At 46.8% G+C, this 15471-nt stretch overlaps 1 protein-coding gene across 2 annotated transcripts in view; it reads right to left on the bottom strand.

Moving 5' to 3' along the window:
- Nucleotides 1-3258: 3258 nt before the first annotated feature.
- The window catches only part of STK32B (serine/threonine kinase 32B), a gene marked incomplete at its 3' end in the record, with an annotated part of 355734 nt that continues 343521 nt past the window's right edge, over nt 3259-15471 (bottom strand). For both annotated transcript variants that reach the window (XM_082629843.1, XM_082629842.1), the window contains one exon: nt 3259-3397. In XM_082629843.1, the coding sequence (XP_082485969.1) occupies nt 3259-3397 (139 nt within the window). The remainder of the gene's footprint in view (nt 3398-15471) is intronic.

Below are 15471 nucleotides of genomic sequence, written 5' to 3' on the forward strand. Positions count from 1 at the left end.
CCAGGATGGTCAACACAGCAGAATGACAACAGCTGTAGGCACTGAGGATTCATAGGGGATCCCCTTCTCCCCAGTGGTGGGGAAGGGGCCCTTCTGGCTAATAGGAAACTATGCTGTGGTCACTCAGGCAAATTTGGGGAGGATTTTGGACAATATACTGTATTTTCTGCCAGTAAGTGGGAAGGGACTCAGAGCATGCAGCTTGGGGTTTACTATTACTATAAACGTGACCTATGTTTACTTACTGGCACGAGAAGCCCAAGTTATATTTCAGTGGAGGTGGGAAAGCCCTGTCAATGTTACCAATTTACAGCTTGTCCCTCTGTGCCTAAATCCCAAATCATAAGGTGATTCCTAATGCAAATTCTTGCTTGGATACATGTTTCTCAGATCGGACTGCTTTCCCAACAACTGGCCTGGGGCTCTGTACTCTGGGAATGGGGGTTTGGATGAGGGAGAAGGGAAAACTCATTTGGAACTTGAGACTGAGGAGATATGCTCTTAAGGGGATTGGGGGTGGGGACTGGGTACCTCACTGGTGGTTCAGGGGGAGGCAGCCTCTGGGAAACCACTGGGACCAAGAGAGAAAAAAAAAGCAGGGGAGGTGGAAGTGGGACCAGACAGGAGGCTGCCAAAAGCAAGCTTCACCCACTTGGAGAGTTTGTGTTGGGCTTGCATTTATCTCATTCATTCCAAATTATTGATTACCTCCTGTGAAACAGGAGCTGTTAGGACCAGAAGATGGAGGGTGAGAGGAGATAGGCACGAGAATCAGACCTCTCACAGGAGCTTGAGGGTAAGGAGGATGAGCCATGGGCGAAAGTAACCCTGTTGTGCAGTTGGCAGCAATCAGAGCTGTGAGAAAGTCACAGAAAATGCGTGAGAGGGTGTGTGGAGGAGATTACACCTGGCTTGGGTTAGGGTTGCCATGAGACCCAGAAGGCATCATGGGAAAGGTGGAATTGGCCCATGAGAGGCACATATTTTAACACGTAGAGATGGGAGTTGAAAGGCATCCTGGGTAGGGAAGTCAGGGTGGGCAAAAGCAGGGAGGCAGCAAGTTAAGGAATCTGTACAATAGAGCAGTTACTGTTCATTTGCACCCATGTGTGTGCTATATAAAGGTTTGAGCAGTAATTTGAGGAGATTTTAAGAGTGTTTTTCTTTAGGTGGAGAATCTTCTGTATTTTTTAAAATAATGATAAGGACGACAATAATGATGCTGATGATGGTGATGATGATGGTGATGATGGTGATGCTGATGATGGTGATGATGATAACATGAATTGTGATCAAGTTGATTGAGCCTTGAATTGCCAAGTTTGGTTTTATTCTGTGGGCAAAGTAAACACATCACTGGCTTGAAATCCTCCCCACCTCCCCGCCCCCAGTCTCTATGTTCCTCATTAAACTTGTCTTTGAGGGGACATTGCCCATCCAACCCAACCCTGAATAAGAACAAAGTTGTAAGAAGGAATGGCCAAGAAATAGTTTATTCTGAACAAGGAACAAGGCTAACTTGAACAGAGCCAGGAAATCCGGCATCTTGGGCTACTTCCAGCTCCTGCTCCTAATTCATGAACTCAACCCAGTGAGGGGCCCTAAGTGCTGCCAGGGTCACAGTGAAGAGAGAAGCAGCCCCGTTATTTCCTGGAGGGGACAGGATGGTGCCAACGGGAATCAACGAATGAAAAGTGTGCAAGACAAGTGGACACGTGGGCAACACTATCTAGAAATAGCCTGGGTTTGAAGGAGGAAAACAATAATCATTTCTTTCCTTTTTTCAAATAAAAATATAAAACCACATAATACATTAAAATGTCTCTTAAGAAATCTAAGAGATGGCACTGACAGTCCCAAGGATTGATTTATGATGTAAAAAGTGAAAGTTGGATGAAAAATAAAAACACAATTGAACTTTCAGAGGAATGTACAGATATCAGAGACTCCAGGATGAAAAGTTCAAAGAATCTTAAACACCAGGCTTGTTTCTACAGAAAACTGACTGCCAAATGAATGAAACAGGAAAGTTTCTTCAAATGATGCTGATGCTGATGCAGACCAAAAACTGGTACCATTCACAGAGTAATATGTGCTGGGTATATCACACACAGGATCTTTTTTTAACCCTACAACAACCCCCGAGGGTTAGTTTTATTATCCTCATTTTAAATCGAGGAAACTGACACTCAAGGGATTACGCGATTTGCCTGAGGTCTTCTGGTTAGTAAACAGCAGGGCTGGATTCTGGACACAGTCCTGATTCCAAGTCCAAGCTTTATCCCCTACGCTACAGCATCTCCCACTTCAAAGACAAAGTGCTCCCTGAACAGATCATAAAGTAGTTTGCTCTTTGTGTTAGCCCACTGTCCTCCTAAACTTTCTAACCACCTGTGCTTCCTAATTTATCATGTGGAGCAGCCTCTTTGATGGCAGTTGGAGACCCTCTTTAAGACAATGCCGATGAGATGACATAACCCCTTTTCAGGAAAGAAAACTTGGACGGGGAAGGAGACTCAGAGTTCTGCTGTGGGACTGGGTTTTGGGAGGAACTCTGCTGACACTCTATAGGAGAGACTGATGGTCAGTGACTTGACCTTCTGAATGGGCATCTACGGGCCATCCCAGCACCAGGGGTGGGGTGGGAGTGGAGACCTACTGAAATTAAAGGTGGAGATGGTGGAGAGCCATCTTAGAAGGTCAGAAAGACTGGCCTGACAGAGAAGGCAAAAGAAGACACTTCCGGCTTAGCTCCAGGATTGGGGAATGGTGTTTCCATAGGCTGGGCTAACACATCAGATGTTTGAGGGCTTCATTTTCGAAAGTACTGTCTTAAGAGCCAGGACGGACCGAACTGCAGAGTTGTGTTGGTTTAATTGCTTTGGGGGAGGGGAGTGCACTTCAAATATTAAGGTTTTATTTTGCCCGTGTAAACAACTTTATAAAGGTTTTGCATGTCCGCTACCCAGTTGGATTCTTTGAATAACCTTGTAATTAGAGGTGGGGCAGAGAGCTATTTAACCCCTTTGGCAGATGTGGAAAACTGAGGCACAGAAAGGGCAAGGCTTGTCCACAGTCAAGCAAGTATCAGCCAGGCAGCTGGGACCAGAACCCAGGCTCCTCAGCTCCGAGCCCAGGGTTCCTTCTCTGCATCTGATGTTATTAGAGGTGAGACAGGGACCATCGTGGCACAAAGAGGGGCTTTTGGTGGGCAGGGCAGAGGTGTGTGCAGTCCCGCTGGAAGCCACAGGTGGTGGCTTAGCTGCTGCAGCCACGGGAGCAGGCATGGGCCAGGATGTTGTTGTTACACCCGTCCTGGAGCTTGCCCTGGGCCTGGCTCCCGGCTCGGCCTTCTGTGTCCAAGAGTTGGCCGCTCTGCCCTTGCTGCTTCCTCAGCCTGCACACAAGCACAGCAGAGACCCAAGTTAGCGATGTGGAGCGGGGGATGTCCAGGGACACGGCTGGGGAAGCAGGGCGACCGAGGAGCCTTCATGTCATGCTGGCCTGGGGAAGCACAACCCCTGAGGGGACCAGAATGCTGTGTCTGGATCCTGGCAGGCTGGGATCCACACCCAGCTCGGGTGTGGATCTGATGAGTTACTCAACACCCAGAACCTCGGTTTCTCTATCCGTAAAATGGAGATAGTAATACCTACATCATGGCTCCTTGTGAAGTCCACAAGAGATCATGTATATAATTTGCCTAAGTTCACACAGTAGGTAAAGGGGTGTGTCCCACACGTTATTCGCGCATGTATGTGTAGTGAATGCCCACTAACGGACCAGTCACCATGCCAGAGAGCAGAGGAAACCCTGGCGAGCAAAGCAGTCAGGTTCTCTGTCCTCAGAGAGCTTATCACCTGATGGGGAAGATGGACACTGATCAGATTGTCCCACAAGGAAATATCTGAACAGATGAGCACCCAGACTTACAAACTACCCCATGACAAACTGTGTTAAGGGAGCACAATTTTTTTTTAAATTTTTTCTTGAAGTATAGTTGACTTACAATGTTGTGTTAGTTTCAGGTGTACATCAGTGACTCAGCTATATATCTATATATATCTCTATCTAACTATCTACCTATCTACTCTTTACATATTCTTTCCCATTATGGTTTATTACAGGATATGGAATATAGTTCCCTGTGCTATACAGTAGGACCTTGTTGTTTATTTTATTTATAGTTTACAACTGCTAATCCCAAACTCCTAGTTTATTCCTCCTCCCTCCCTTCACCCTTCGGTAACCATAAATTTGTCTTCTATGTCTGTGGGTCTGTCTCTGTTTTGTAAATTAGTTAATTTGTATCATATTTTTTAATTAATTAATTAATTAATTAATTAGGGTTTCTTTTGCGATACACAGGCCTCTCACTGTTGTGGCCTCTCCTGTTGCAGAGCACAGGCTCCGGATGTGCAGGCTCAGTGGCCATGGCTCACGGGCCCAGCCACTCTGCGGCATGTGGGATCTTCCCTGACCGGGGCACGAACCCGTGTCCCCTGCAGCAGCAGGCGGACTCTCAACCACTGCGCCACCAGGGAAGCCCAACCTCCTGTCCTTTGTCTACTTGCAGGGACTAGGACCAGGTGCCCAGTGCCTCTGCCTCTGAGGCTTGCAGCCCTCCAGGTAGGACAACTGGGAAAGGTAGTCAGGATAAAATACGTCATCCTAGTGGAGGAGGGCTCAGGGCCCAGAGGCCCAGAGGCCCTGGATCTAGTGGCCAAAGTGAGCAGGGAGGGGAGAGCCTAGGATGAGGAAGGGAGGTGGTCAGACTTCCTCAGCAAGGTTGGGATTGCCTGGGAATCTTGCTCCCCTGGCCCTTTATTCCCTCTCCTACATTCAGAGACTCTCTCAGGCACCTCTGGAGAGAAAATCAGATCGGAACTAGGGAAAACTCAAATGACTAAGAGATCTATGACAGTGAAAGGGAAATGCTTTTACTTCCAAAGTAGGACATTGCTGTTTGGTTCACAATCTGTGAAGCCCCACAATTCTCTGGGTATATTGCAAGATAAAGATGAATGCCATTAAGATTTTCTTTCAAATGCCTCAACATAGCATAGACAGCATTACTATCTCTAGATTTCTGAACTTCCCTGATTATAACGCAAAATAAATCTTCAAAGACTGCATAATAAAGAGTGGAGCATAGGGATGAGAGAGCCCCGATGAGGGAGAGATGGATTCTGAAATCTTGTGTAGATCAGGGAAGGCTTCCTGCAGGAGGCAGCCTTTGAGCTGGGCTTTAAGGATTGGTCTGGAATGTGTGAAGCTGGAGGGAGGGAGGGAGGAGATTTGAAATGAAGGGACACCAGTGAGGTAAGTCACGGAAAGTAAAAACAATACTGCATGGTGGACCAGAGTCCTTTCTGGAGCTGGATAGGTTCAGCCACTTCAGCTCCTCTTTCTGGCCAGAGCTACTTTAAAGAGTAGAACCAGGGGCTTCCCTGGTGGCACAGCGCTAAGACTCCACCTGCCAATTCAGGGGACATGGGTTCAAACTCTAGTCCGGGAAGATCCCACATGCCGTGGAGCAACTAAGCCCATGCGCCACAACTACTGAAGCCTGTGCGCCTAGAGCCCATGCTCTGCAACAAGAGAAGCCACCACAGTGAGAAGCCCGCGCACCGCAATGAAGAGTTGCTCCCGCTCAGTGCAACTAGAGAAAGCCTGCGCACAGCAACGAAGAACCAACACGGCCAAAATAAATAAATAAATAAAATATTAAAAAAAAAAAGAGTAGAACCAGCTGTTTCAAGTCTCCCCTCCTCTATGGAGGGTCATAAGTATTCATAAGAATACTATGACCATGGGTACTGGAGGCCTAAAGTGGTGTCTAAATGAGGTGTGAGTCATGCCCCTTGCAACTTACCACCAGGTGCAGTGTGAGATGAGAAGGCAGAATCCACAAGGATGGACCCCTCTCTAGACATCCACCCATCCATCCACGGGCTTACACAACTGGATTCGAATCTAGTTTTGGGAGGCTCCAAAGCCTGCATTCTTCCCACTACATCTGCATTCCCACCTACTACCAACCATTTAGCATCCAGCCACCATCCACCCACCCATTCACTTTCTATCCACCTATCCATATATTCATTCATTTGCTTACCCATCTGCCTATTCATCTACCCCATCCATCCAACCATCATCCACTCATATGTCCATCTGTCCCACCCCACCCCCACCTGTCCACCCCTACTCACCTAACTGACCTACCCTTACTCACTTACTTATTCACCTACCCACCCATGTACCTCTATACAGACACCTATCTATTTACCTTAACCATTCATTATCCATCCATCCATCAATACATCCCTCCATCTACCCTTCTACTCATCATCCATCTAAGTATCCACTTACCATCCATTTCATCTATTCACTATCCACCCATCCATTGATTCCCCCCATAGATCCCCTATTTACCCATCCACCCACACAGCTACCTCACATCACCTATTCATCTAGTATCCATCCACCTGTCTATCCATCCATCCACCACCCTTCTGCCCATCCAATCATCCATCTACTCCCATATTTCCATTCATCACTGCCACCCTCCCATCTGCTCAATGCCCACCCACCCATTTACTCCCCTATCCTTCCACTCATCCTTTTTACCAGCACTATCTGTGTGCCAGGTTCTATGTTCCAGGCTCACAGATGAAGGGGCTGGGGAGCAGGACAGAGAGCAAACAGTGAACATTCACTGTGATGAAGTCTTTGCTGGAAGGAAGCAGTATGGCTTGGCATTCAAGGCCTGGGTTTGGAGCCAGGCTGTCTGGTTTTATCCCTGGGTCTGCCACTTACTAGCCATGTAACTTTGGGAGGCTAGATTCAAACCCAGGGCTGTCTGTCTCCAAGACCCCTGCCCTTTCCACTGACTCTTATGCCTTTCAATCTGGATCTGGAAGGAAGGTAGCATGGAATGATTTTTCCACACTCTGAAGGAATTAGAAAGTCTCAGTTTGCTCAGATAGGAACCCACGAACCAAGACAATGATATGAAACCATATGGTTGGCCCCGAGAGCTCACTTCCATGACTAGCTCAGAGCCTAGTTATCTATAATTCAAGAGGAAACGAAAAAGGATTTTACATATCTTACTAGACACAGCCCAAGTCTACCGATGCAAATTGGCTAGTTATCTCCACGATGGCAGGAACATTTAATTTTCTCAGACACTTTATCAAATTAATTGTCAGCTTTGTGACCAGAATTCTGAGTGATGGATGTGAATGCTCTCAACGTCCCAAACTCAAGCATTAGATTCCACAAGGAAGTGCTCTGTGATGGAGACCCTTGATTAACAAGAACAGAACACATTAAAATTTGCAGTAACTTGGGCTGGAGGCATTTTTCAAAGGCAAAGCACTACATAGGACTAAAATAAAATGGTTAGCAATCAAACTAATTGCAAATCAAGCTATTTCACACCCCGAGGATGGAATCAGTTTCATACCAACATTGATCTGCAACATCAAACCCTAGGTGCGGCCTGGCCTCCTGTTCCAGGGTGATGTCCAGCTTTCCTTTGTGCTGTGTGCTTTAAAAATGGGAAACATTTCAAGTGCTGTCACACCTATTCATGTCATTTCACTGGTTATATGTCTCCTGAACTGTTTGGAATCATGGAGTGGCAGTGTGGCATGCTGGGAGAATGCAGGATTTGGAGCCATACAGAATTCGATCAGGATCCCACCTTTGCCATGACTGGCTGAGGGGCCTGGGGGAACTTGCCCAGCTTCCTGAAGCCCCTCTTTCCTTACCTGTAACATGGCCACAGCACCACCTCTTTAAAAGAGAAGATGAACTAATGCATAGTATCCATCTGCCCTGTAACAGGCAATTTATAAAGGGCAGTGATTTTTATGATGATGATTGCAGTGTGGGGATACCCCCATTTCACAGATGGAGAAACTGAGGATCAGTAAGTAAAGCTTAACTTCCTGCCACAGTTCTGATGAATGTCTCCCATCAAGGAGGCCCCCACAGATGGTTCTGCAGGCCTCGTTCTGGGGGATCAAGGCTGAAGACCTGGAGAAGAGGAGGGTACTGGAAGGGGTTACACACAGAGTGGCTGAGAGTCAGGACCCAGAAATGGGTGAAACAAGACAATAGGCTCATGGGGAGGGAATCCAGCCCCACAAGTCATGGTGGGGTCCAGAGGGGTCTATAAACCAGGGAAGGCTGGGCATGGATATGGCAACTGGAACTGGGTCTTCAGCCTGGTTACTGGTCTCCCCTCCTCTGGGCAAGGGACACCGAATGCCATCTGTGACTGCACAGCCGCCGGCACAGCGACCAGCCCGGGGCGGGTGCACAGTCAATGTGTGTTGGAAGGCTGGGCGGGTGAATGCAGGGATAAATGCTCAGCCAGGTTTCCACCACTCATCAGCAGCCTGTTTGCACAGGTTGGCAGGCTCTGTCTCAACACACCCAGGGGGAAAGGATGCCAGTCCCAATTAAATGGAGTAAAGGGATGTCTTAGCTGAACAAAAATTGGATGACCATTAGAACTGGCGAGCTCACAGCCCTCGTGGACAACAATTTGCATGAGTCAACATGCATGGAGCTTTTTCTCTTGTGGCCAAGGGAGTTGAGATAGGTTGTTATTTTGTGTGTATGCATAAGAGTTCATTAAAAAATTAAGGCAAAATGATGTTTGACATGGCACTTAATTGATACAGTACTGTATTGGTCTGATAACTTTGTGCATAATTAATATTACTAGCAAACACTTGGGCAGTGCTGACTGATTGTGTAGGGGGGCTGTTAAGTGCTTAACATCTGTTAACTCACTGATCTTTACAACAATCCTTCATATGGAGTAGGTTTTAATACCCCATTTTACAGATGAGGAAACTGAGGCAGTAGTGTGAGGCCCAAGGTCACAAAGCTAGCATGGATCAGGATTCAAAACCAGGCAGTCTGATTCCAGAGGCTGTGCTTTTAGCTGTTATGTATACTGCTTCTCTATGGTTAATAAAAACCAGAGTCGAAGTTACCAGAACGTTCTGAAAGGGAACACTCCAAACTGAAGAATGGTTGTCTGTTTGGGGACAGGGGGTGGATACTGAAGAGAAGAAAGCAAACAGTCACCTGGTCTAATTGTTTGTACACTGCAAGAATCCCGCCTCTAGCATCCCTAGCAGAGAGCCAGCCAGTCTTAACCCAAACCCCACTGCCCACCTCCCAGGATAGCCCATTTCATGTGGGAACTGCTTAAATCCTTAGAAACTTTTCCTTCATGTAGAATTTCAACTGAGAAATCTGCTGCCTGAGAGCTCCTTTCGGTTGGCCTTTATTGTGCTTCCCGGAATTATTCAGCTGATTCTAATTTCTCTCTCATGGGATACTCCTTCAATTCTTAGAAGCCCCCTGGACCTCCATCATCCATCTTCCATCATCCCCCAGGTCCACCCTGCCCCACTCTCCGCCTGCTCGCCAGCTTGGGAGTCCGACTTGTAGGAATTGTATCAAAAGCTCCCAAGCTCTTTGGGCTTCCAGCTGGGCTTGGCCCGTGGGGAGCCCTGGCAGAAATCAGAAGGAGCAAGGGCAGTCAAGTTTGGGCATCAGGTCCCCAGCCCCTTTCCTGCACGGTCACCTGGGGCTGCTGGGAACATTGGAAGGTCGCTGCTCCAATCAAGGTAGCCTTTTCCCTGGATGACCTCCCTCTCCTCATCTCTGTCACCCACCGGGTGGGAACACCTTGACTTCTCCGAAGCCCCAGTTCACTGCACAAGCTTCTGTGACGCCCTTACAGCCACACCTTTGTAAAGTGTCCTTTGAAAATAAATTATCCTTGGAGTGTTTCCCCTGCAACTCTGACTGATACAACATGCTTCTGCTCTCCCATGAGGTGTCTCTTCCTTAAGTAAAAACTCAGTATAACTGGCTGTTCCACTTTCAAACCTCATCACTTATTGGGAAGACCACCTTGGTTGCAATACTTATCTCACAAATTCAGTAACAGCCTTTGGCCAGAAGCATTACAATTCTGTCTATTTTATCGGCTTTGCCTGAAGCAAAACCTATTTGAGGGAGTCTTAGGATGGCGTCAGCTATGGCATGGGTGTGATATAGCAAACTGTAGGGGATTATCTTACTGAGCGTCCTCTCTATATACACCTTTGCTAATAGATGAGCTCTGGGAAAACTGAAGGGATGGCAGCCCTGGTTTCTGAGTGATAGGGGTTGAGATTTGATGAGTTCATCTTCACTCGGCACCTCCTCATTTAATACCTACACCCACCCTTCCAGATAAGAATTAACAGCACCCATTCTGAGGGTGAGGAATGGGTGAGAGGGGATGAGGAACTGGTGGTAGGTCACACAGCTTTTCAGAGGGGAGCCCCGGCTCACATGGAGGACCTGGCTCTTCCCATCTTCCCAGCTAAGTGCTCCTCCCTATACACTGGCACTAGTAGATTTCTCTCTAGATTTAGAGGTGGGGCTGACCTTTTACGTCTGAGCTGGCTTAAGGATGAGACTTGCTGGGTCCTCACTTCTGTGGGTTGGGGGCCTGATGGACAGGTAGCCACTAATGGTGTTCACCAAACATTCTGATTTGCCCCTCTCTAGGCACGCAGCAAGAGTGCACCTCCTGGCTCCTCTGGAGCTGGGTGCGGCCACGTGACCAGTTCTGGCCCGTGAGTAGAAATGCTACCATCAGGCTGGAGCATTGCCGACGCAAGACCCTCCCGAAGTCTCTTTCCCTCTGTCACTTTCACGGCCATGTTCCAGAGATGCTCCTTCAGTCTTCATCCTGGAATGATGGGGATGGTGACATGGTAGCAGCACCCCCCAGCTAACCTGCCATGAACAGGAAACAGACCTTTGCTGTTGTATGCCGCCAAGATTGGGAGTTTGTGCCTCCTTAGGTTCAGAGAGGGGTTCTGGAGATTCAGACACTGGTCCTTTGGTGAATAATGGCCTCAGTCCAATTCTGGGCCAGAGGGTAACCATGGGAAAACCCTGGGGCTGCAGATTGAAATGAACTCTTTGACGGCCAAGGGACCTGAATTGGTGTCCACTTTGGGGCCGGTACTTCCATGCCTGGGCAGCCGGCACTCTCTGTCCCCTATTCACCTGCCCCATCCATGTACAGTTACCACATTCTACCTGCCCAGAGGAAGGGAGGAGGTCAGACAGAAAGCCAAGAGGGACCACCTGCCATTTCTTTATTAACCTTCCCCAGACCTCAACATCTGTCACTCCCTATTCTTTTTTTTTTTTAACATCTTTATTGGAGTATAATTGCTTTACAATGGTGTGTTAGTTTCTGCTTTATAACAAAGTGAATCAGTTATACATATGCATATGTTCCCATATCTCTTCCCTCTTGCATCTCCCTCCCTCCCACCCTCCCTATCGCACCCCTCTAGATGGTCACAAACCACCGAGCTGATCTCCCTGTGCTATGCGGCTGCTTCCCACTAGCTATCTATTTTATGTTTGGTAGTGTATATATGTCCATGCCACCCTCTCACTTTGTCACAGCTTACCCTTCCCCCTCCCCATATCCTCAAGCCCATTCTCTAGTAGGTCTGTGTCTTTATTCCTGTCTTACCCCTAGGTTCTTCATGACTTTTTTTTTCTTAAATTCCATATATATTTGTTAGCATACGGTATTTGTCTTTCTCTTTCTGACTTACTTCACTCTGTATGACAGACTCTGGGTCCATCCACCTCATTACAAATAGCTCAGTTTCGTTTCTTTTTATGGCTGAGTAATATTCCATTGTATATATGTGTCACATCTTCCTTTTTTTTTTTTTTTTTTTTGCGGTATATGTGCCTCTCACCATTGTGGCCTCTCCCGTTGAGGAGCACAGGCTCCGGACGCGCAGGCTCAGCGGCCATGGCTCACGGGCCTAGCCGCTCCGCGGCATGTGGGATCTTCCCGGACCGGGGCACAAACCCGTGTCCCCTGCATCGGCAGGCGGACTCTCAACCATTGCACCACCAGGGAAGCCCTGTGCCACATCTTCTTTATCTATTCATCCGATGATGGACACTTAGGTTGTTTCCATCTCCTGGCTATTGTAAATAGAGCTGCAATGAACATTTTGGTACATGACTATTTTTGAATTATAGTTTTCTCAGGGTATATGCCCAGTAGTGGGATTGCTGGGTCATATGGTAGTTCTATTTGTAGTTTTTTAAGGAGCTTCCATACTATTCTCCATAGTGGCTGTACCAATTCACATTCCCACCAGTAGTGTCACTCCCTATTCTTTCCTCTCCTGGGCTCTATTTACCCTACACTATCGTCCTTACTTTCCAAGTGGAGTGGACCACCATCATTTTGCCTTTCTAGTGATTTTATAAATCTTACCTCCCTCTCACAGCTATTGATTGGCCTAAGGGCAGACACATGAGCCAATCAGCACCAGTCAGAGTTCTCCAATGGCCAGATTTGATTGGTCCAGGGACTAGCACCTGACCAATCAAAGTCATTCCCTGGGGTACTCGAATTTGAGATCAGGAAAGCATTCTCCTTCTTGTCTTTCCTCAACTCCTTGTTTTATCTACTTTCTTGAGTTTGGTGGCAGAGCTGGGAGACTCTGGAGCTCAGTGTGTAGAAAGAACTGGTTTACAGTAAAAGAAAATGACTTTGATGTGCAGAGAAAAACAAATCACCGGAAGAAGGAAGGAGTGAGTTCAGGCAAGGTTCCTGGCCCCCGTCCCAGTTACTTTGGGATCACATTGCATTACAGAACTTCCTGTGGCTAAATGAGTCCTGCAGTAAGTTTCCATTTCACTGAAGCTGTTTTCTTTTTGTTTTCATCCCTTGTAGCCATGGTAGTCTCAGAGCATTCACCATTTGTGCTGGTATCTGCCTCTCTAGACTCCTAGAGCCACGACTTGTGTAGGTTAAGCCATGGGACTTAGGTATGTGTTATATATATATATATATATATATATATATGTATATATATACACACATATAAACATATATACACATACATATATATATACATACACAAACACACACATATATATACACATCCCAATAAACCCCTTGTAAGTCGAAAATATCCTAAAAGTCAAAAATGTATTTAACATACCTAACCTACCAAACATCATAGCTTAGATTTCCTACCTTAAAAGTGCTCAGAGCTCAACATCATTAATCATTAGAGAAAGGCAAATCAAAACTACAATGAGGTATCACCTCACACCAGTCAGAATGGACATCATCAAAAAATCTACAAACAACAAATGCTGGAGAGGGTGTGGAGAAAAGGGAGCCCTCTTGCACTGTTGGTGGGAATGTCACCACCACCACCGTCATCATTTAGTCTAAAACAGAACATTAGGTCCTATTTATAATTTTCAAATTTACACATAGCCTCATTTCACATAAGGCCTATAAATATTCACATAAAAAATTAGGGTACCTCTTTTTTACTAGAGAAAACCGATTGAAGGGAAAGTAAAGATGGGTCTTTAAATGAGTTAAGTCTGAGCAGACCAGTAAGAGCATGTGCTTTACTGCTCGGGGCAACGGGGTTGTATACACTCGGGGCGATCTGTCAGGGTCTGCGGGGCTCCCTTGGCTGACTGAAAACCAAGGCTCCTATCTTTTATTGGCTGAGATTGATATGTCATGATCAGTCACCCTTTTTCACCTGGCTGAAATTTCCTTTGATGGAGAACCACGTGAAGTGGACAGAGGGCCCTGATTCCTGTGTGATTTCTTTTTTTTTTTTTTTTTTTTTTTTTTTGCAGTATGCGGGCCTCTCACTGTTGTGGCCTCTCCCGTTGCAGGGCACAGGCTCCGGATGCGCAGGCCCAGCGGCCATGGCTCACGGGCCCAGCCGCTCCGCGGCATATGGGATCCTCCCAGACCGGGGCACGAACCCGTATCCCCTGCATCGGCAGGCGGACTCTCAACCACTGCGCCACCAGGGAGGCCCCTGTGTGATTTCTTGATTTCAAGTTTTCATGAAACTTGAGTTTTCAAAAGAGCCCAGAATCCAGTGGATGGAAGATGAGAGTTCAAGTCCTTCATCTTTCAATTAAGAGCTGCAAGAGCTTGGGAATAATAATAATAATAATAATAATAATAATAATAATAATAAAAGTACCTCAGGAAAATGTGATGAGTAAGGATTAGAGCAATGGTTCTCCACTGGGGGTGATCTGCTTGCCAGGGAACATGTGGCAATGCCCGGGGTCATTTTTGGCGTCACAGCTATGGAGGTGCTACTGATATCTAATGAATAAAGGTCACAGATTCTGCTAAACATACTATAATGCACAGGACGGTCCCCACATCAAAGAATTGATGTCAGTAGTCATCAAGTGTCAACAGAGCTGAGGTTGAGAAGCCCTGGATTAAAGGAACAGGATCTAAAACCATAAAATCATGTACAGTTACTGTTAATAATATTATTAAACATAACATATGCAGTGTTTGATTTTTAAAATGTAATGTTTTCAAGGGCTCCAAAGGTAGCTTAAATGTGCTTTTAAATGTTTTTATTTCTTTAAGAGAGGAAGCAGATAGAAAATTCAGTTCCTCAAACTCCTTTCGCACCAGGGGCTTCTTATCCTGAAAAACTTTGTCAAATGCTATTGAAAAGACCTTTTGGAAAAATCACCCCTGCTCGGATCTTTGGCCAAAATAGGAGGACAAGCCCCACAGTGCACTTCTCAAACTAATGGAAGCTCAGCTGTCCAGGCCCTGGAAGCCCCGACCAGTCCCTGGAAGCAGATGCTCCACCTGGCTCGGTGGCCTTTTGCCAGCTGAGACCATTAACCAATAATAGCTGCATTTCCAGAAAATTAGGCAGTGCTAATTTTAATCTTGTTCTCTGTTTAGAAACTGAAGTCCAGAGAGGTCAGACCTAGGGCATCTCCTCCACGTTTGCACAGTGGCCTAAGAATGTTTGCATCCCATCATCTCCCCTGCAGGCTTCAAGCATCCTGAGGACATGGTCCTGCTAGATCCACTTCCATGACCCCAAGTCTCAGGTCAGAATTAATATATCTTTCAAAGGGCTGAATGAGAACCTCCTATGGGAGCTGCCACAGTAGATGCCCAGCCCGTGTCCCCTTGGCACTTCATGCCTATGACAGCTTCCTCATCCCACGGAGGGAGGGGAACCTTTTCTCTGTCCAAGAGTTTTTTCTAGTTGAGGAAGCGCACTTGGCCCATGCAAGAGGTAGTAGCTATGCTGGGGCGGTTAGAGGCTTCAGCAGTATTCTTCCACCCACGAGGGCTCGAAGTTGCAGGTGAATGATCCAGGGCAAAGGAGAAAGAGGGCTGGAAGGTTTGCAGTGTGTATGGCTGTTAGCATAACTGACGCCATCTCGGGCCTGTTCGTTTCCTCCTGTCCTTCCACTGACCCTACCTAGGACTGTACTGTGTAGTAAATCTCTTCTCTGTCGTCAATGGATTTGTAATTAATAGATACTGTTTAATGATCATGAGGCCCAGGTAGCCTCTAT

This window comes from Mesoplodon mirus (assembly GCF_964341445.2).
Source record: "Mesoplodon mirus genome assembly, chromosome: 2".
NCBI lineage: Eukaryota > Metazoa > Chordata > Mammalia > Artiodactyla > Ziphiidae > Mesoplodon > Mesoplodon mirus.